The 24,055-nt window shown below is 37.4% G+C and overlaps 1 protein-coding gene across 7 annotated transcripts in view; it reads right to left on the reverse strand.

Moving 5' to 3' along the window:
• The window catches only part of Tbc1d5 (TBC1 domain family member 5), a 436,877-nt gene that overhangs the window by 211,993 nt on the left and 200,829 nt on the right, over positions 1–24,055 (reverse strand). For all 7 annotated transcript variants that reach the window (XM_075980962.1, XM_075980961.1, XM_075980968.1 and 4 more), the window contains one exon: positions 15,495–15,564. In XM_075980962.1, coding sequence (XP_075837077.1) covers positions 15,495–15,564 — 70 coding nt within the window. The remainder of the gene's footprint in view (positions 1–15,494; positions 15,565–24,055) is intronic.

Genomic DNA, 24,055 nt, shown 5'->3' on the forward strand with positions numbered 1-24,055 from the left:
TTATACAAAGTCTTAATTGAATATAATATAATAATGAATATAACAAAAGTCATTATATTACTAATCAAAGGATTAGCATTTAGAAGTATGGTCAGAAAAGGTTCTTATGTTAGACAATCTCTGTGATACCAATGAGAGTAACTTTGTATTTCATGGTGTACTGGTATTTCTCAAATTCCTCTTGTGACTTCTACTATATCTCCTGAATAGCCTTTCCATTTAACCTCAGTTATTTAATGTTTGTGGTATGGGCTTGATATATGACTTAGAGAATATGATAAAGGCCGTCAAACATGACGTATGCCTATATGCACAGGCATATAACCTCAGGTTGTCAGGAAGCCAAGGGCAGTCTGAGCAGTACAAAAGTATTTAAAAGTGAGAGAGGAGGGCAGGACAGAGACTGAGCACAGGAAGGCAAGATAGAGTGGCATATCATATACTACATAATACCAGATATTCTGTAAAGGCACACTCATAGTATCAGAAAAAAATTATCTTCCATGAATTTTGCAATAGATGTTTATTTGCCAAAATCTGATGTCCTATTTGAAAGCCAAATCTATCTCTTAGAACATGTATGTTTTTCAAGAGTAGAATGGTTTCTAGGGTGACACACTATAACAATACGTGTATCCTTTAAGTGTTTTCACTCTAGATACCTTTAATAAACAGCAAATGATGGCACATGCCTTTAATCCCAGCACTCAAGAGGTAGAGGCATGTGGATCTCTGTGAGTTTGAGGTCAACATGGTCCACATAGCAAGTTCCAAGACAACCAAGAATATATAGATAGGCCCTATATATTGGTTTATATAGGAGTGGCCCTCATAGACTCTTAGATTTGAATGCTTAATTACCAAGGAGTGGCACCATTTGAAAGGATTAGGAAATGTGGCTGTGTTGGAAGTACTATGTCACTGGGGATGGGCTTTGATATTACAAGGACCCAAGTAAGGCCCAGTGGCTTTCTTCTCTTCCACCTGCCTGCAGATCTGAATGTAGAATTCTCAGCTACTTCTCCAGTAACATGTTTGCCTCACTGCTACCATGCTCCCTACCATCATAATGGACCAAACCTCTGAAACTATGAGCAACACCCAATAAAATGTTCTCTTTTATAAGAGTTACAGTTGTCATGGTCATGGTATCTTTTCACAGCAATAGAACACTGACAAAGACACCCCCTTATCTAAAATAAATAAATAAATAAATACTGAAAAAAACCAATATAATACAGAATAAAACACTACAATGAGACTACAATTGACTTGACAACCTCCAGGTGAGCACTGTCCACAGAAATTGAGGTGAAAGGAATGCTTTGTATTTTACTTTCCACTATGACAACAATTACATATATCAACCAAGCAGCTGATATCTGGTTAGTACAATGAAGAATTACAAATTTATTGTAATTAATTTAAGTAGCATCATGTAGCTCATGGCTTCTGTACTAAGTTCAGAGTGTTTAAGAACACCACTCATACAGACATTCAATTTTAAAAGCAGCAACTATTAAAGTTCAAGGGATATGAACCCTTGAACAAAACCACACATGACACTGCTGGAGGAGGCCGCTTGTTTGTTTCCTCGCTACCTGGCAGCTCAGACGAGAAAAATAATCACAGAGAAACTATATCATTTAAATCACTGCTTGGCCCATTAGCTCTAGCTTCTTATTGGCTAATATAATATATAAATTTAATCCATGCCCATCAATTTGTGTATTGTCACATGGCAGTGGCTTATTGGGTAAAGTTCCGGCCTCTGTGCTCTGGCGGGGCTACATGGCTTCTTTCTACCTCCACCTCCTTTCTCCCAGCATTCAGTGTAGTTTTCCCATCTAGCTAAGTTTTGCCCTGCTATAGGCCCAAAGCAGTTTCTTTATTCATTAATGGTAATCACAGAATACAGAGGGAATCCCATATCTGTAGAAGGGGGTTGCTTGCTTGTCCTGGCTGTCCAGACCCAAAATTATCACACCATATTAATAGAAACCATATTATTTAAATCACCGCTTGGTCCATTAGCTCTAGCTTCTTATTGGCTAACTCTTACATATTAATTTAAGCCATTACTATTAATCTGTGTATCGCCATGTGACTGTAGCTTACTGGCTAAAGTTCTGTAGTCCATCTCTGGTGGGGCTACATGGCTTCTCCCTGACTCTTCCTCCTTCTTCCCAGCATTCAGTTTAGTTTTCCCCCCGTCTACCTAAGTTCTGCCCTATCAACAGGCCAAGGTAGTTTCTTTATTCACCAATGGTATTCACAACATGACACAGATTCATATATAACAGAAGAAAAAAACCCACCATCAAATACTAAATAATGCATGTGGTTACATAGATATGCAAGTGACCATCTGATGAATGAAGCTACTGCTAAGAACTATGAGACATAGGTATGACCTGTCCTCCCTTCTGGCTATTTATTCTACATCACTCACCAGTCCCAAGGGTGTTCTGCCATTGTCACCTTCCCTGGCTCCCTCACACATATATGTTAAAGTCAGGAGAGAAAATCTCCACAGATGACTATACGTTTATTAGACACCAAAAATGGTCCATATTGAAAAGAACGATGTCTAATATCTGGGTCATAAGGCCAAATAAAACCAAATTCAACAACGAATTTAAAAAGAACCAGGAAAATATAGTTTAAAATGAAGATAAATGGTTTATGTGATGAAATGAACCTTAATATGATGTATTTAAATTAGTTTGCATTAGTGTTCCTGGGAAAACGATTTCTACTGCCTGCGAAAAAACAAAAACAGAAAAACATCTCCCCATGAAGGACAGTGAGAACCTCCTTACTTATAGATCAAGTGCCCTGTCCTTTACACTGTACGAGAAACATTCCAGATTGTAAGCTTTGGGACATTGGAATAACGGTATAGGTTTTGCTGGCTGAGCGACCCAATTCAAATCTTTTGGGACACTGTTAATATACAAACAAGGTTCAAATGTTCAAATTTTGGCACATATCATATTGTGCATTTTCAGAATGGAAACGTACAAATAAAAGTTATAGTTTTGTTCTAGAAAAGATCTCACTATATGTAACTCCAACTGTCCTGGAGCTCACTACAGAGACCAACTAGTCTCTGCCTTCTGGCTGCTAGAATTAAAGACATTTGACATTATGAACAGCTAAAACTTACAATTTTTCAAAGACATACATAAACACAGTGCTATTCAAGGTCTCTGGCATGGTAAAGTTATATGTATCATAGCAGTGATTCCCTCCCTTCCTTCTTTCCTTCCTTCCTTCCTTCCTTCCTTCCTTCCTTCCTTCCTTCCTTCCTTCCTCCCTCCCTCCCTCCCTCCTTCCTTCCTTCCTTCCTTCTTTCCTTCCTTCTTTCTCCCCTTTCCTTTCTTCCCTCTATTCCTCCCTCCCTCCCTTCCCTCCCTCAACAGGAAAATACTGAGATCACCAAAATATTCCCAAGATCCAAGTATAATTTTGTCTGGATGTTGTATGTACTTTGAAAAGACAAACTTCTTTGACTCTGAGTTAAATAACAGTTTTGTTTTCATAGTTATCCACTCTATTTTAAAATTAATTTTGTTAGCATAAAGATGTATGGTTTAACTGTGACTTCACACATATGTATTGTTCTTAGTCACCTGCTCTTCTCCACTCTAGTTCTAGTGGATTTCCCTTGTGTCTATTTTTGAAAGATTTATTTATTTTTTAAAGGTATGAGTGTTTGTGTGCATGCATATACAGAAATCACATGGTTCCTGGTGCCTGGAAGACAGAAGACAGGTGATTGTGAGCTACTAGTTCCTGACCCAGGCAGGTTAAGAGCAGTTAAGTGCTCTTAACCACCAAACCAACCCTTCACAGAACTGTATCTTCAGGAAAAAGATAACAGTTTCCTTAAGGGCATACATTTATAATCCTTTATCCCCTTACTTGAAGTTTCATTGTGTATAGCTTCAAGCATCCCAGTCTACTGGTATTCTGAAAGTGTTAAATGGAAGACTTCCAAAATAAAGAATTCATAAATGTTATGCCACACAGCAATTAGCAGTGTGATCTTACACTATTTTGTTCCATCTAACACAAATATCAATTATTGCTCTGTCCTGTGCATCTTCATCCAATATGCTGCACATCCACTAGTCACTGAGTAGCTGCCTCTGTTATCAGATTAACTGTTTCAGTATCCTGATGATTTTACTTAATTACGACTACAGTTCAAGAGTACTAAAGCCAGAAATTCGGTTATATCAAGAAGCTAAGAGAGAAGACAAAGGTTTTGGCTTAAATATATATATGTTTCGGTGAATTCATGATAGGGTTTATGGTTAGAAATGTCATCTGTGGATGTATGAAAAGCAGAAAAGATGGGAGTTTCTTCTTTAAGCTCCATCAGCATCCAGGTGGCACAGAAGCAGGCCAGATCACTGTGTTGTTTACTTACCCAAACCTTATCCTCCCTAAAACCTCTTGCATGGAAATAATGATCCATTTCAGCCTTTCCAGACTGAAAAGACAGAATTAGACAGAGTGTGGTGAGTGTCGGGGGAGCAGAGCCAAAAACCTAAGTCACAAGAGGTCTGTCTCTAGTTCTAATATGGTAGAACTCTGCTGTCCAACAGATAAAAAAAATATTTATAACTCTATCTTGAACTGTAATTTTATGTATTATTTTTTTAACAGCATACAGCTAAACATTATAGCATGCACATACACTAACAGTGACCTGGAGGACTAAGAGCAGGTGTTTCAGTTGTGAACTGAAGAAAAAGCAGTCATGCCAAGGAAAGGGACTCTCAGGGTAGAGGTTTCTGTGTAGTTTACCCTCTGGTTTCAAATTAATGCCAGTCTTTTCAAAGATAAACATTTACATGGGCTTATAAGAAGGAGTTTACAACTGATTATACAAAAATAAACAAACCTAAAGCCAGTCTCTTGATAATAAAATAGGTTTAAAGGAATTTCTGAAAGAAAAATAAAAGAAATAAAAAATTGTCCCATACAAACTCAAACCAGTTGAGCTGTTAACATAGATTACTGTCTTAGTTAGTGTTTCTATTGCAGCAACAAAACACTATGACCAAAAAACACGTTGGTGAGGAAAGGGTTTATTATTGTTATTCATCTCTGAAGGAAGTCAGGACATGAACTGAAATGGGGCAGGATCCCAGTAGGAGGCAGTGATGAAGAGGCAATGGAGGGATGCTGCTTACCTGCTTGCTTCCCCTGGCTTGCACAGCCTACCTTTTTATAGAACCCAGGATTAGCAGCCCCAAGAATGGCACCAAGCACTATGGGCTGGGTCCTCCCCCACTGATAACTACATGAGAAAACGCCTTACAGCTGGATCTCACTGAGGCACCTCTTCTTCTGATGAGTCTAGCTTGTGTTAACTTGAAACCCAAAACCAGGTGGAAGAGTTACAAACAAATTTTTTAAAGTAGAACATATTTTCAAAGACACAAATGATCAATAATTAGTTCAAAGAGTTATATTATAGAAACAAATACAGATTAGTTCAACTAACATAAAATAAAAACATCTTGATAAGCAATGGAAGCAGAATTGTGATGTGTGATCTGTTGATTTCATTGGTTAAGCAATAAAGAAACTGCTTGGCCCTGATAGGTTAAAACATAGGTAGGAGGAGTAAACAGAACAGAATGCTGGGAGGAAGAGGAAGTGAGCTTAGAGACGCCATGCTCCCCTCTCCCAGGCAGACACGATAGCTCTGCTGTCTGAAGCAGACACGATGGAGCAAGCCGCCAGGTCAGACATGCTGAATCCTTCGCGGTAAGACCGGTGCTACACAAGTTTATTAGAGATGGGTTGATCGGGATATCAGAATTAGCCAGAAAGGGCTAGAGCTAATGGGCCAAGCAGTGTTTAAATGAATACAATTTGTGTGTTGTTATTTCAGGGCATAAGCTAGCCAGGCAGCCGAGGTGCTGGGGACGCAGCCCCGTCACTCCTATTACTACAGAATTGCTATAATTTGGAGCCAGCATGGTCTCCATAATGATTTCCATGCTGGTAAAGAACATAAAGGGAGACTCTGACTCAAAAGACAGAGCAAAAGAAGACAAAGGCCAACCATTACCACCACAACAATCAAATTCTCATTGTTTCAAGAAGACATATTAATTTGTTAATTTTTTTCCCTTTGGTTCAAAGGTGGCCCCAAAGATGGAAATTAGGACAATAGCTCTGACACTGGATCCAGGAATGAAAGGTCACACAATTTATGTTCAGAAATTAACCTTTAACTCTGAAGCTTGTGGTGCTTTTTACATGAAATGAAAATAAAATTATCAGATGAATGTTAAACATAAGATTAAAAGAAAATCCCTCCCGTATAAACAATGGGTAACTGTATGTAAATCCAATTCTTACATCTTCACATTAGAAACATGAATTTTTTTTAAGATTTATTTATTTATTATGTATACAATATTCTGTCTGGCCGGGCGGTGGTGGCGCACGCCTTTAATCCCAGAACTCGGGAGGCAGAGTCAGGCGGATCTCTGTGAGTTTGAGACTAGCCTGGTCTACAGAGCTAGTTCCAGGACAGGCTAAAAAGCCACAGAGAAACCCTGTCTCGAAAAACCAAAAACAAAAACAAAAAAACAATATTCTGTCTGTGTGTATGCCTGCAGGCCAGAAGAGGGCACCAGACCTCATTACAGATGGTTGTGAGCCACCATGTGGTTGCTGGGAATTGAACTCAGGACCTTTGAAAGAGCAGGCAGTGCTCTTAACCACTGAGCCATCTCTCCAGATGAATTTTTTTTATGGAAAAAAAAATATCAACTTCACCAAAAAGAAAGATGATTAAAATCTAAAGGGAATTAAGAATTGGTCTGTGGGTCACCTTAAAATTGATCTCCATACCTGTTAATTCTAAAGCAGCAAAGTAGTGCTCTAGGAATCCTAACAGAATCATCATCCTCTTCTACTTACTATATCACGAGACTGCATTATACAATGGGAACAGCAAGGTCAGAGGAATATAAGACGATTGGGTGATGAGGGAGAAAAAGGGAGAATTTATTTAGGCTATTCTCTATTATATTTGATACTCCAACAAAAAAATTGATCTCAGCGAGTGAACATATATTCTTAAAAATAACCAAAAAGGCAAAATAATATTCTTGGGATGTTATTAGAAAATTGATTTTTTTTTTTTTTGGTTTTTTGAGACAGGGTTTCTCTGTGGCTTTGGAGCTGTCCTGGAACTAGCTCTTGTAGACCAGGCTGGTCTGAAACTCACAGAGATCAGCCTGCCTCTGCCTCCCAAGTGCTGGGATTAAAGGTGTGCGCCACCATCGCCCGGCTAGAAAACTGATTTTTAAATTTGAAGTGTCCCATAGCTTTTGCCCATTCTGTGTGTTTTAAACCAATGTTTGGCCATCATTTCACTGAGACAAAGGACACTCTAACACATGAATATAAAAAATAGTGCCTGAAATTAAATTTTCTGAGTTATTGGTTACAAATAAGATGCATGAACATCTTTGTGCTAATTTTTTGGCTTAATTTTTAAACTTAACGATTGAAAAATGTTCACAAAAGATTTAATTTTAAATAAAAAAAACAGATCTACAAGAACTCTTCACTGAGTTATAGAACATATCATATTGACAAAAATAAGCAACTTTGGAAATGTTGATAATGAAGACAAATCATTTTTTTTGTTTTTCCAAAACAAGTAAGACAAGATACATAAAAGCAGAAAATTCCCTAAATTTAATACTTCAATAAAAGTTCTTTAAGAGCATAAAATACAGGTTTTTGAGGAAACATTAAAAACACAAATAAATACGACTTTTTATTAGTAATAATTAGCTATGTTATTATACTATTACTAAAAATTAGAAAAAAACAAAGTAGTCAGGAATGGTTGTACACATAAACCTCAATAATCAGGAGGCAATTCCAGGAGGGTGGAGTGTCTGAATCCTGTCTGAGCTATTACACAACAAGGCTTTAACTACACAAGACAGGAGATAAGAGAAGGAAGGAGTATGAGGAAACCTGTATGTATTGGGGGATATTCAGGTTTCCATAGAACTTTTAAGTTAACTTTTTAGTCATTCACCCTTTTCAAAGGCACACAGAAGTATTTTTGCGTTTCCTTTTAATTCAAGTAAATCATTTATTTAAATTCTCTGTAATTACAACCTTTGGTTTAGTGGGTAAAGACTGGTAACTGAACTCCAATGGTTTTCATCATTTTGTGTCTACTGAAGTCTGTAAGATGCACTTAAAAATTATTCATGGAAGCTGGGCAGTGTGGGAGCAAAATATAGCTGGGCAGGGGTGGCACATGCCTTTAATCCTACCACTTGGGAGACATATGCAGGTAGATCACTGTGAGTTTGATGCCACCTTGGTCTATAGAGCAGGACAGCCAGGGCAACCAACCAAACAAAAGAAAAATGAAAAAGAAAAGAATTATTACTGGGAAATTATTTGGTTGCCAAAACCCATAAAAAAAATACTAGTAGTACACTTTCTTGAATGTCACAGCTTGAAGAAATATACTCATAAACAGGGACAGGCAGAATTAAATAGAAAAAAGTAAAGAAATTCCATTCTTTACCACTGTATATACAGAATATGGAAAATGAGAATCAAGATAATGTACACTATTATTTTAAAACAAACTACAATGAATTATTTCTATCCTATTCCATTTATGCAAGACAAGACAATGAATGAAAATTAAGCAATACTTCCAGTTTCTGAGAATACAAAGTAACTAGGCTGTGTTGGGGAATATTATTTTCAGGTGTGTGACTTATGTTTACGCTGTGTTTATTTAACTCTCTATAGCTGTGCCTGTCTAAAACACCAAATGGTCCTAATAAAGAGATAAATGGCCAATAGTGAAACAGGAGCAAGGATGGGCAGGACTGGCAGGCAGAGAGAATAAATAGAAGGAGAAATGAAGAAGAGGGCAAACAAGAGGAGAGGAGGATCAGGGGCCAGTCACTCAGTTAGCCAGCCATCCACAGAGTAAGAATAAAATAAGATATACAGAAGTAAGATAGATACAAATGCAGAGGTAGATGGAATAATTTAAGATAAGAAAAGCTTGCTAGAATATGGCCAGGCATTTATAACTAAGACAAGCCACAGTGAGCATTCACTGGGAGCTGGTGGTGGGCCCCCAAAGAGTCCAGAGAGCTTAACTTCACACTAGTCTGAGTTTTTCTAAACAAACTGCCTAGTAAATCCAATTTACAGTATATTTTTGGCTATATAAACCCAAGCTAAGTCTTACTGATAAATGAGATGAAAATGGAGTTCTTTCCTATATTAGAATTATACCTTACAAGTCTGGACAAAGCACTACATTAACTCAACAATACATTTTATCTGAACTTTTATAGAAAGCTATCATATTATCTCGTTAAAAGGATATTTATAGATATAGTAATAAAAGTTTATATATGTTCACCTTCTATTTATTCATAGGTCACTGTTATATCATCTAACAAGTAAAGTCATACAAGCAGCTAGTACTGCAGAAAAACAGACTAATGTCATAGTCTGTATGCATGTGCTGGCAATAGGCTTGTTACTTTTGACAAAACAGTGAGCTGTTCTTAGGACCAGACAGAACATCTCTTCTACAGGGCAACCACATGTAGAGAGCCTCTTAGGGATCTTCTCCAAGCTTACAAACGATCTTCTATCATACTCTGCAAGATTTTGTTTGGATGGTTACATAAGAAATTAAGATCAATGTCTGAGGAAAGACATTAAACTGGTCTTTAAAAAGCATAAAATATGGTAAAAAAATCAATGATATCTTCTCAATTTTTAGACATTTTCCATTTTAAATGGTTAGAAGATATACAATCAAATTTTAACTAAGACTTCTAAAACAAGGCATCGTGTAATAACCTTTCTGGTGCTTTGGGTGCTAACTACAACCATGTTCTATTTGAATCAATGAAGAAAAACTACATGAAGATACAAATGCCAAATAAAACTTGGCTATTTTTAAAAAGTCTATAGAAGAAGCATTAGGTTCACAAAGCTACACTTAAGAGCCCCCTGATGGTGATGTTTCAGAACTTACTTGTTCAAGTTCCAGAAATTAACCTGTGATTTAAATAGTGCAACAGCTTCCCCTCACCTGGAAATACTTTGTCTCAGAGACTGAGCTTCAAGATTCTTTTCAAATTGGAAATGGTGGAACAAGGCTTTAATCCCAGTACTCAAGAAGCAGAAGTGGGCAGTTTAGAATTTAAAGTCAGTCTAGTCTACATAGAGAGGTCCAAGACATCCAGGACTTATATAGATAGACCCAGGCTCAACTAAGACTTTAAAAAAAAAAAAAGGAGATATTTTCCAATTTCCCAACCAATACGAAAAGCTCGAAGATGATGACGGTGACAAAGCAATTAATATTCAAATATTCAGTACCACTTGACACTTCTCAGATCAACCATATTTTATTATCCTTACTTCAAAGTGTGCACACAGGATAAGACTTGTACAAAGTAATCAATGCATCTGCAATCGTTATTTCATCCTGGCACAGCCATATCTGATGGGAACAGCAAAAGTCATAAGGCCAGCACAGATGGTTGACAAAGATCCAGCAAAGCTGAGTCACCTGATGGCTGATGTGCCACCTTTGGTTTTCATCTTCACCTGTTGCATATTTGGGATATCGAATTTATGGAAAATTTCTTATGAATCACTTATGCCTTCTCCCAGGAATGAGCCTCTAAGCTTCCCCTGGACAGTCCTGAACATACTATTCCCACCCCCTACCCCCCATCCCCCACCTCTGCTTTAGGGAAATATCCTTATCTACTTGAAGGTCTTCCTTATGCCTTGGAGGTTGTGACACACATAAAAAAGCCAGAGATCTGTTCATGAGGCTATGAGACATTCTTGAAATGAAAGATATTCAAAACAAAGTGAACTCGAAAAGGTCAAGCTAGAGGAGCAGGCCACAGTTCAGACCGCAAGCCTCTTCCCACTATCCACTCAGGCATATACAGCAACAAACTTAGATTAGCTAAAGTTACCTCTGCCCTACACAGAGATTCATATTGATGAGCAAAGAATGGAGGGGAAATATGCTAAAGAATGAGCTATCAGGACCTCCCTTTCTTAGAAAGGCACATGCAGAGCCAGCTGGAGATAAAGCTTACTTTGGAGTGTCTAGGGTGTGCAAGCCTTGAGTCAGCTTAGGTGAAGGACAATCACACTATGACCCAGGGACCTAGAGACACTAACAAGGAGGGTTCCAGGGGGAAGCATAGATCTCCCCAGAAAGAAGAAATAAAAAAGATTTTGTGGGTGGACTGTGGGCAGATTGGGATGAGAACAGGAGAGATCAGGTGGTGGGTTGGGGAGGGTGGAGTAGGAGAGTAGTGGGAGAGATAAACGGAATTGGGGGACTATGGGGGGCTATGTGGAGACTTAGTGCTGTGGAAACTACCTGGAATCTACAAGGCTGATGCTAGCAAAGACTGGGACACCAAGCCAGTCACCAAACGTTCATCCTACAATCTGCCCTGCCTAAAACATGGGCTGGGGTAATGGCGGCACAGAAATTGTGGGAGTGGCCAACCAATGACAAGTCCAACTTAAGGCCCATGACATGGAGGGAGTATATTCCCAACACTGCCTGGAGAGCTAGGAACCAAAGCTTGGACAGCCTAGAGACCTAGGATAGACCAAACATGACTGGCCAAATAAATAAGTAAACAAACGAATGAATGAATGAATAACAAAATAAAAGAGAAAGCCAATGAAAAGATTCCTAATGATATTCTGCTATACTGTTAGATCAGTCCCTAGACTGTCATCAGAGAGGCTTCCTCAGGGAGCTGACAGTAGGAGCAGATGCAGAGACCCACGAATCCTAGGGAGCTGGTGGAGGAATGATTGTTGGAGCCAGAGGGGTCAAGGACACTGCCTACAAAATCAACTAAGCAGGGCTCATAGGGGCTCACAGACTCTGAAGCAATAAACATGGACTCTGTATGGATCTGAGCTAGATCCTCTGCATACATGTTGTGATTGTCAGGTTGGTGTTAATGCAGGACTCCTAACAGTGGGAGCAAGGGCTATCTCTGACCCTTGGAACCCTTTTCCTCCTACTGTGTTGCTTCATTTAGCCTTGATATGAGGATCTGTGCCTAGTTTTATTGTAACTTGTTAGGACGTGTTTGGTTGATATCCCCAGGAGGCCTGCTCTTTTCTGAAGGGAAATGGAGGGGGGTGGACCTGGGGGAGAGGAGGTGGTGAAGGGAAGGGATGGGAGGAGTGGAGGGAGAGGAAACTGCCATCAGGATGTAATATATGATAAAGGCCAGGAATAAAAAACAAAAACAAATACCCAAAGTGATGGAGGAAGGTCATTGGTTAAATTAAAAGAAACTGCTTTGGCCCATCTCATTGGTTAGGAGATAGGTGGGAGGAGTAAACAGAGCAAAACGCTGGGAGGAAGAGGAAGTGAGGTCAGACTCGACAGCTCTCCTCTCCGGAGCAGACGCCTCAGGAGAGACGCCATGCTACCTGCTCCAGGGAAGACGCACACCATGCCCCAGCTCCGACCCAGGATGGACTTAGGCTAGAATCTTCCCGGTAAGCGCACCTAGGGGCGCTACACAGATGATTAGAAATGGGCCAGAGCAGTGTTTAAAAGAATACAGTGTCCGTGTAATTATTTCGGGGCATAAGCTAGCCGGGCAGGGCAGGCGGCTGGTGTTTTTGGGGTCGTAGCCCCGCCGCCACGCTCATATTACTACACCAAAGTATAAGACTGATGTTACAAAATGGAACAGGTGCCCAATGCATTCGTTTATATACCGTTTCTCAGTCCTTTAAAAACTTGTAGGAAAGAGGCGTGTTAGTTAGAAAGCCCACAGTCATTCTACAGATATACTGGTCCTAGGGAACAGTGTGAGGATGCTTGGCATCTCATGAGGTCTATGGTATCAAGTGTCTTAACTATAAGAATGAAGATTTCTAGCCAGCAGTGGTGGCACATGCCTTTAATGCCAGCACTAAGGAGGCAGAGGAAGGCAGATCTTTGAGCACTCAAGGCCAGCCAGAACTATGTAGAGAAACCCTATATCAAATACAAAAAAAAAAAAAACCCCACCAAAATACAAACAAAAATACAACAAAACATATTTTTGTGGTAGTTTAGCTAACACAAAGGTAAAACTGTTACACAAAACATTGTTTTGAAAGCATGAAACTATACTTTTTTTGATAACCTATTTCAAGTAAGTTTCAAAGAGATAGAATGATTAACAAAAATAATTCACATTTTCAAAAGTAAGTTTAATGAATATTCTGCTGCTGCTGTATTGTGGTTCTATTCTGTAAGAACTTCGTTAGCCAGTAAAATCAGTATGAAAATATACTCTAGAGCTGTATTTCGGTGAATTTTGCATTTAACCTAAATGTCAAATTCAAAAATAAGCTAATTAAATTGTAAGAGTTATTGCCTACAGGGTACAAAGAAATGCTAATTCACACCTTAAATACTGTAAGACCACTTAATAGCAGCATTGGCCTGCCAACTATCAAAACCCACTTTTGCATACTATACTACTTGATCTTTTTACCTTGCACTTTTAAATTACAATAAATTAATATTCTAATATAACAATAACAGATATTAATTAAAAATATTTAGTTAACAAAATTATTCACTGTACAGTAAGTTGTAATCATTTTCAAAACAAAATTATCATTTAATAATGAGATACTTTAATCTTTAAACTAGTCAAGGATAGAATAAACTAAAAAACAATACTGTCTTCAAATTAAAACATCTTTTACTATAATTTGTAAAATACCAATTATAAAATTTACATAGATAAAAAAGGAAATGAATTTCCTTCGTAATGTCATTTCCACTTCTTTCTTATTGCACTTGTACTTTAAGATCATTATACCATAACTATAGATTTCACATATATCAACATTCCTCAGTTATACACCAAGTTATGGATCCTTACATTTCTTTTGTATTCACCTCTGATGGTTATTTTGATCAGCTGTGACATGTCCATATAGGAATTTGTCTGTTATTTACTATGTCACATTCCAAATTTCACATTGTACTTCTAGACTAAAAGGAGGATTTAGAGAACTGCAGCATTTAAAGGAAATATGGCGCAATGAACGTATGGTGATATACAAGCCCTATAGAATCACAATGAACGTATGGTGAGATACAAGCCCTATAGTATCACAATGAACGTATGGTGAGATACAAGCCCTATAGTATCACAATGAACGTATGGTGAGATACAAGCCCTATAGTATCACAATGAACGTATGGTGAGATACAAGCCCTATAGTATCACAATGAACGTATGGTGAGATACAAGCCCTATAGAATCACAATGAACGTATGGTGAGATACAAGCCCTATAGTATCACAATGAACGTATGGTGAGATACAAGCCCTATAGTATCACAATGAACGTATGGTGAGATACAAGCCCTATAGAATCACAATGAACGTATGGTGAGATACAAGCCCTATAGAATCACAATGAACGTATGGTGAGATACAAGCCCTATAGTATCACAATGAACGTATGGTGAGATACAAGCCCTATAGAATCACAATGAACGTATGGTGAGATACAAGCCCTATAGAATCACAATGAACGTATGGTGAGATACAGCCCTATAGTATCACAGGAACAAAACCTTTTTGTCCTATGACTGACAACTGGCCGACTGATAACTTAGACAAACGTCCACTACTAGAAAATAAAGATGTCACTTCAGGAATTCATAAACAGACTATAATAATCAAATTATTCACAATTTTCCTATAAGTGCCTCCTACATACAGGGCCCTAGTGTAAAAGCTAACAACATGCCTGTAAGCTGAAGAAATAAACACTGCAGCTCCAATGAAGGAAATAGAATACAGACACAAAGAAAGCTCAGTATGCAAATGAGTTGCCAAATGTACAGTGTGCATATTCATGTCCCAAACTGTTGATATACACTATTAAAACTAACTAATTAATCATCAGGACAATGTAACACAATTAAAGACTTTCTTCATTTATCTGATTGCTACTTATAATGCTTAAATATACTAGTACTGAATTGCAGCGGTTTTCCTACAATGAAAAATCAGAACTTAAACATTTTGGTTAATCACTCAAATATTATTGGAAATATTTAATCTTTCTTTTTCTTTGTTTTTTATGCAACAAAGTAAAAAAAATCATAACATTTACTAAACCAAAATCTAAGGTTGAAACCATTAAAGAAACAAAAAGACAAAATAGGTACTTAAGAATTTCTGATGTTCTGTTTTGCTATTTCTTAAGATGGCAGACTGCCAGATATTACACTGTCTTTTCTTTATACATATGATGAAGATAGGGTTAGAAGTTCTTGTTATTCTAATACCATAATTTTATACAGGTTTGTGTCTTCTACGTTACCTTGTAAAACTGTGTGACCATGTACTTATCACTTACATATATGAATTAAAGGTTCCTTCAGAGTCTAAGGTAGAATTTGTTCTTTTCCCATTTTGACTTGGATCTCCTAGAGACAAAAAAAAAAAAAATTAAAGTAACATATATTGCAAAAGTGAGTATTTCACTTAAAAAGCACTGTGTGACAACTGGCATACTAAAAAAAATTTCACAACAGACATAAATATTCCCTTTCCTATCTCCTAATTATCTTTTGTACTCTGAGCCTTTTAGGAAAACGTTCATGTGGATGTCAACATAAAAATCAATATCCAAACTCCTAATTTGCGTAAGAACACTGCCAAAGTCATTACTAACAGAAGAACTACAGTATGATGCAGTTTTTCTATGAGTCACAGGAACATGGAAGCTTGATTACATGCTAATATTTATGAAAGAGGCGATCTTTGTTAGAGACGAGATGCCATCTCTAACCACTAGTAGAGCCACAGAGGATGTAGGCAGAGGACAAAGCTGGAAGCTGCTACACTATCCAGCAGTCTCCTGAGGAGACAGGTAGAAGAAGCACAGCAGGAGATGTTACTTCAGAATGCACTTTAGGACCCTTCTAGTGCATCTCAACATTCTTCCAAAAGAGGTCGCTAACTGGTAATGTTATGTCTGAACACAGAAATACAAAACACAAAATAAAATTTTACCAAAAGGCTTTAGTATTTTGTGGTGGTTTAAAAGAAAATGGCCCAAAGGGAGTGGCACTATTAGGAGGTATGGCCTTGTTGGAGGAAGTGTGCCACTGTGGGGGTGGGCTTTGAGTTCACCTATGCTCAAGATACCACCCAGTGTCACAGTCCAGTTTCTGTTGCCTGCAGGATGTAGGACTCTCAGTTACTTCTGCTCCATGTCTGCCACCACACAGCCATGCTCCCCACCATGATGATAATGGACAGAACCTCTGAAACCATAAGCAAGTCCCAGTTAAATGCTTTCTTCTGAAAGAGTTGCCATGGTCATGATATTCTTTCACAGCAATGAAACACTAAGACATGTTTCCTGTAATAATATTTTTTCCCATAAAAAAATCAAGAATATTTGTGAAATCAAAATTTGAATGAATCAATATGTATGGACCAAGATAATATACAAGAAAATAAAATTTTAAGAATATTTTAAAAGCTTAGCAATATCCCAGTGTAAAATAAATTGTATAGGTAGAAATTTGATAGTTTACTTCATTAAATATATATATATATTAAATACAGTTTTTAAAAAGCACTATAGTATTAAATATATCACTTCTTCCTCAAAGCAAGTTATGAACAGTATATAATTAAATTCTACATTTCTAACCCCTACTATGTAACTTTCAACACCATTTTATATTTAAAGCTTGATAATTAAATTATTTGTTCAATTATATCTTATAATTTTGATTTATAATGAAATATCTAAGGTTTTATATATATAATATATAGACCTGGTCATATCAAATAGTAATTGTGAATAGTTCAGTTTAAAAATGAGATTAAGTTTTTGTATATAATACTAAGGTATTTTGATTCTAAATTATGCCACTCATTACATGGCTTCTAAAAACTGAAAGGTCATTTGTATGACAGTCTTGTGTTGGGTAATATAAAAATATTAGTTCTACCTCAACTGTGCAGCTATGACCAGCATTTTTAATGTTCAGAAACAGACTCAGTTCTCATGCTGAACCTTTTGATTCTTTTTTAAAAGCATCCTTCCAGAGCATTTCTGATAATTTGGCTGTTTTATTTCTTTCATTAAAAATTAAAATAGATTTCAGCATCCAAAAAGGGTGATGTTATTTAAAAAAAAATCCGGAGCTTAAATGTTTAAGATTACTACAGCTGTGTGCATGCTAATTCTTTGACTACATGGATATGGCTAAACATAGAAATTTTATTTTCATTAAAAATTAATAATATCAACATGAAATGAAAAGATAGAAGAAACAGTATCTCAGCTTATTAAACAGAAATTTCCTGAAACACATGCTCTTCAGCAGTGTGCAGTAACTTCCTGTGTGGCATTCCACAATCAGTATAGAAAAAGTATTATGATACACATGAAAACCATCTTCTTTCTTCTTAAAACTAAAGATTATGACTATTTAAATATACAAAATATTACCTACAGAATTCTTGTTCATTTAAGCTGGATTTTATAAGATCAAATAATTTTTTAAAAACTCATTCAAAAAAGAAGTTGTGCGGCTTTTTTTTTTGTTTTGTATTTTGAGTGTATCCTTATACAGCCTGGCTGGCCTGGAACTGGCTATGCACAGGAAACTCCTACCTCTGCTGGGCTTAAAAGGCAACAATACCATGCCTGGTTCCTTTTTCTTTAGTTTGAAATTGTCACCAGTGAAAATATCATATTAACTGTAACTTTCAAGGTGCCATAGAATGTAACGGAAAGAAAAAGCAGTTTTTCCTTATCAAAAATATATCAAATACAGGGTTGAATTGTTTCACTAGAAATATTTGTGAAAAGATTTCAGAGTTTGTTATATGGGGAAAAGCAATGAAGTTTTCAAGTGAGAAAAAACTGCTTTATTCTTTGAATCCTATAGTTGAATAATTACAACCAATGTTAATGAAAACATCTGTTCCTTACTGTTAGAGAGCCTTAATTTTAGTATAGATGTTTTAGATTCTTATATTGGAGGAAACTTAACTTTTGAAAGGTTTCAAAACAAAAAAGACAGAGTTTGTAATTCTAGAAAATTGTACATGCAATATGCTGTGTCCTGTAGGGATTTTTATTTGGAGGTGCTCAAAACTAGTAACTAAGAGAAAATCACCAACAGAAAGTTCGCCTTCCAATGAAAGGGTGGCATGCTGAAAGCACATCCACAGAACAGGGAACACCAAACGCAGTCTCAGGAATACTTCATTGCTCTTAAATGTAGTAGAGTAAGTATTAATTTTAAAAGGAAAGGACGTGTAATTACAGTAGAATATTAGAACCTATGTGTAGTTTCTCCCAAAATAACAACAGAGGGTGCAAGAGAGTTTAATATCATGTTTTTAGTTGTTATTCTAATTTGGGGACCAAGTTGTCAGATAACCAGCAATAACTGAAGCAAGAATGTACAAACTGATTTCTACTCAGGCAGACAGACAGACAAGACAGACAGACAGACACACACACACACATACACACTATTAAACTTACAGAAAGTATTCATATAACACAATTATAGGATAATGAATTTTGAAAAGTAATTTAACTAACAAATATATACAATTTTTGGAATACAATTCTCATTTTAAAGGTATTTCAAAACCCAGTGTACAAAGTGATCTGTATATTTTAAATCAACTTATATAAGTATGTGTATGAATTATATACAACTATACAGAATACACATTCATTATTATAATATATAATTACAATAGTTTATATCTATAGATTCAACTGACCAATTCTTTTTTATTTATTTTTTATTTTTTTTATTGAGAAAAGGAGAAAAAAAAACAAGTTTCCACCTCCTCCCAGCCTTCCATTTCCCTCCCCCTCCTCCCACCCTTCTCCCCGTCCCCCCACTCCTTTCCCACTCCCTCTCCAGTCCAAAGAGCAGTCAGGGTTTTCTGCCCTGTGGTAAGTCCTAGGTCCTCCCCCCTCCGTCCATATCTAGGAAGGTGAACATCCAAACTGGCTAGGCTCCCACAAAGCCATCACATTACATAGGATCAAAACCCAGTGCCATTGTCCTTTGCGTCTCATCAGCCCTCGTCCCAATGAGGAGCAGAAGGAGGGAGAACATGAGCAAAGAAGTTGGGACCACGAGGGGTGCACCCACCCACTGAGACAGTGGAGCTGATCTATTGGGAGCTCACCAAGGCCAGCTGGACTGTGACTGAAAAAGCATGGGATAAAACTGGACTCAACTGACCAATTCTTATGGCCACAAATTTTTGAGAAACACATACTACTGTTTGTTTTTATTATTAATTGCAATTAACTTTAGAAAATGAGTTCATAACAAAATTAAAATAATTTGGCTCATCTCTTGTCACAAAATAAAGCTTCCAGTGTTGGGATTGGGTTACATATAACTGAGTTGTTGGCCAAAGTGGTGCCATGGTAATCCACAAACAAACAGGCTGTTGCCAAGGCAATGGATTGCTCTCCACAAACTGAGAGCAAGGCTACATTGCTGAAGACAACACCTACACAACTCACTGAACAAGCAAAAGTTGAGCTGCTGCCTACACTGCTTTCATCTCTAGGTTCAAGCATTCTTTGGTAGAGGAAGATATTCTGTAGGATACTAAAAGAAAAATGTAAGCACCAAATCAGCCAGAAACAGTTTGATCGAAAATGGAATCCTGCCTATAAGATATAATGTTGGCACAAAGCTTGCAGGAATTACCAACTAATATCTAATTTGACTTAAGGCTCACTCCATGAGATGGAATCCAAACACTGCTTAGGTGACGAAGAACCAGGAACCTAGGGTAAAACCAAATACTACTGGTCTAAAAAATGTAGCAGTAAAATTATTCCTAATAACATTTTGCTATGCTCAGTGATCAGTGCCTTGGTCAGTCATCATCACAGAAACTTCCTTCAGCAACAGGAACAAATACAGAGACTCACAGCAGAGTGAGAGACCTTGGAACACTCAGCCCTAAATGGGAGGTCTCCATCAAATCCCTCCCCTTAGAGCTCAGGAAATCTCTCAGAAGAGAAGGTAGAAAAAATGCAAGAGCCTCTGAGGACCACCCAGAACACAAGGCTCACTAGAGTAACACGATCAAAGCTCATAAGAGTGCTGAGAGTAAGGTGGCATGCCCAGGGCTGGTATGGGTCTGTACAACGGCTGCCAGTTTAGTGTTTTGATTCCGGAGTGGGGAACAAGTGCTTCTCTGATTTGTGTGCCTTCTCTTAGGGTTCTTTTCCTTCTGTTTGTTTGTCTTGAACCTAATGTGATTTTTTTTAAATTTTATGTCATTATATTTTATTTTGCTATATTTTATCATTATCCCTAATAAGTCTGTTTTATTCTTATTTTCTCTAATGAGAGACAGAAAGGGAATATATTCAGACAGGCAGGGAGGTAGAAGGAATATGAGTAGCAAAAGGAGGGAAATCATAATCATATAATAATGTGAGAAAGTAATCTGTTTTTAAAGGGGGACAGTTTTTAAAAAATCAGTTTGGCTCATTTGAGGAAAAAAAACACTGCTAATTTGTGTTGGCTTAAATGAAGTATTTTCAAATAGTAATTTCTGGCATATTATGTATTTAAGTTATTATGTCAATAATAATATAATTGTAACTTAAAATTTCAAAATAGAGATGAGCAGAGTCCAGATATTCTTTTAGCTTTACCTATACTCATGTTGAGATAATGACATTTATTAGTTCAATCCATGAACTGCTGAAATCATGCTAAGTGAAGTTTTATAATAAATTTCTGTAGGGTTTTTATACACAAACATCTGTCTGCTTCAAGAAGAGAGAATCAGAATTTTTAAACTAGGTTAAGTTAAAAAAAAACAGTCAGAAAAACACTATAAATAAGTGCAGTTACTCAAATGTGCATTTTGTTTACATCTGAAAGCACTGCATTTGAAAGTATCACATCATGCGAAGTATGAATACTGAAAACACTTTATAGTAGAGACAGGCTCAGACTTGTGAGAGAAGTGCTACTGGCATTATATGATTTAAGTAGTGTATGGGGTGGGGTTTGGATTCAAACTAAAAGGATGGAAAAAATGAGGGGATCTGAAAACTTGTATCTTTTAAAAATGCTAGCAAAGAGTAATTAAATATTTTTATTAAACTTAATATCCTCAGCATTTGTTCAACTATGTTCATAGCAGTATTATTTGTAATAGCCAGAACCTGGAAACAACCTAGATGCCCTTCAATGGAAGAATGGATGAAGAAAGTATGGAATATATACACATTAGAGTACTACGCCGCGGTAAAAAACAATGACTTCTCGAATTTTGCATGCAAATGGATGGAAATAGAAAACACTATCCTGAGTGAGGTATCCCAGACCCAAAAAGATGAACATGGGATGTACTCACTCATAATTGGTTTCTAGCCATAAATAGGGGTCACGGAGTCTACAATAGGCGGATCTAAAGAAGCTAAGTAAGAAGGTGAACCCAAGGAAAAACATATAGTTATCCTCTTGGATAAGGGAAGTAGACAAATTTGCCGGGGAGAAAAGTGGTATGTAGGGGGTGGGGTGGGATGGGGGTAAGGGGAGATGGGGAGAGAAAAGGTAGAAGGAAAGGAGGGGGGACTTGGGGAAACAGGAGGATCGGGATAAAGGAAGGTTGGATAGGGGAGCACGGAACCCCATTTCTTAGTTAAAGGACCCACTTTAGGATGGGCAGGAGACTTGACCCTAGAGGGGCTCCCAGGTGCCCACACTGGAACACTGGATAGAGCTCCCAAGGTCCCAAGGAGGAGCAGAAGGAGGGAGAACATGAGCAAAGAAGTCGGGACCACGAGGGGTGCACCCACCCACTGAGACAGTGGAGCTGATCTACTGGGAGCTCACCAAGGCCAGCTGGACTGATACCAAAAAAAGCATGCGATAAAACTGGACTCTCTGAACATGACGAACAATGAGGGCTGATGAGACGCCAAGAACAATGGCAAGCGGTTTTGATCCAACGCAATGTACTGGCTTGGTGGGAGCCTAGCCAGTTTGGATGTTCACCTTCCTAGATATGGATGGAGGGGGGAGGACCTAGGACTTACCACAGGGCAGGGAACCCTGACTGCTCTTTGGACTGGAGAGGGAGGGGGAGAAAAGTGGGGGGAAAGGGAGAGGGGTGGGAGGAGGGGGAGAAGAATGGGAGGAGGGGGAGGGAAATGGGAGGCTGGGAGGAGGTGGAAATTTGTTTTTTTTTCTTTTCTTTATTCTCCTTTTATCAATAAAAAAAATTAAAAAAAATAGCCATGTGTTGACACATACTAGTTAAAGGCAAATTATAAAAAGGGTCAGTTTTTATCTATCAACATTGTAGCCACTGAGAGTATTATATTATTTCCAAAACTAAAACTAGTAACAGCCACCACAGATTGATGTTTTATTAAAAAATGTGAAAACTGACAATCAGGTAAATATAAGAAACTCATGAATAAGTTTCTACTTTATTACTGTTAATTTATCTACAGCATAGAGATCAAATAATGCTCCAATTTAGTTCTCTATGTTAAAATTATTATTTTAAATAATAAAAACCCTTTTGCAAATAAACAAAAAAACATTTTCTTGGACAACCTCCAAAGTCAGATCAACTTGTACCACATGCCGTCAGGACACATTAGTGAAGGTTCCTGAACCTGAAATATTCACAAAACATGGACTTTCACATATTTAAGTAGTAGAGAAAAAGAGATGAAGAAGATGGCTTCATTGGTTTAGCACTTGCTCAATAAAGCACAGATACTGACTTTAGATCCCAGCATCTCTATGAAAGTCTAGTATGAGCAATCGTGTCTGCAACTCCAGTTCTGGGGTACAGAGACAAGACATACCATGGGACTCCTTAGTCAGCCAGTCCAGCAGAAACAACAAGCTTCAAGCTCAGTGAAGAGATATTGTCTTAAAAATTAAGGCTGAAAAAAATAGAAGTGGCCACTTGCCTCTTCTATTTCAATAAGATCAAATTTCAGGAACAACCCAGGTGCACACAAATACACCATACACAATCAAGCATACTCACAAAATTAAAAATAAGAAAAGAAGAGGAAAAGAAAAAATTCAGAAATGTATGAGTGGTGGGTAGCAGAAAGTGGTGCTGGTCTTCACGTGGATGAGAAGGTTGGGGTAAGAACCTGCAGAATAGGTGGGTCAAAATCTAGCATCTGCAAACAGTTCCCTCTTGAGAGCCACACTCTATACAAACTCCTAAGTGACATAGGACCAACAGAATTCTACCAGACTATAGGGAAAGGTCTTTGAGTGAGCAATCAGAACACAATTTGGCTGACTGAGTAACACAAAGGTAATACTTAGACTCTAAAGGGTTTCCTAGATGATTTCCATCATTCATGAAATTTTCCAAAATAATAAGTTCTACTATGCCGAACAAAACTATGTCTTACTATAGAAAAAATTTAGTTTCACAAATAATTAACAAAAGACACTAAAATGTTGTCTATTTTAGGAGCAGTAATGGAATTTAGCACTGAGCTAAGCCAACGCTATAGACTACCTACCATGATAGTATCAAGCTTCTACTATATACCCTAAGAGCTTACAAACCATATGGCCTTTAAAACCATTGTCCCCATAAAGAATTGTTGCCTAGAAATGATGTAATTTGGGAAATTATAAAATCTTAGTAAGCAAAAAAAGTAACAAAACAGATAAGAAAAGAGCTGCCTAAGAAGTATACGTATTGCCAAAGAACTAGAAATTATTTCATTGGATTTGGAAAATAGTATTAAGGCCAAAGATAATCATACAACTTCGAGTTTCAAGACTTAAAGAAAGGGTCTCACTGTGTAGTCAAGACTGATGCATCAGTCAACATCCACAAATACCATCTTAGGAAAATACAAGTCAACTATGGATGATTAACATTTGGACT

This window comes from Microtus pennsylvanicus, chromosome 7 (genome assembly GCF_037038515.1).
Source record: "Microtus pennsylvanicus isolate mMicPen1 chromosome 7, mMicPen1.hap1, whole genome shotgun sequence".
Classification (NCBI taxonomy): domain Eukaryota; kingdom Metazoa; phylum Chordata; class Mammalia; order Rodentia; family Cricetidae; genus Microtus; species Microtus pennsylvanicus.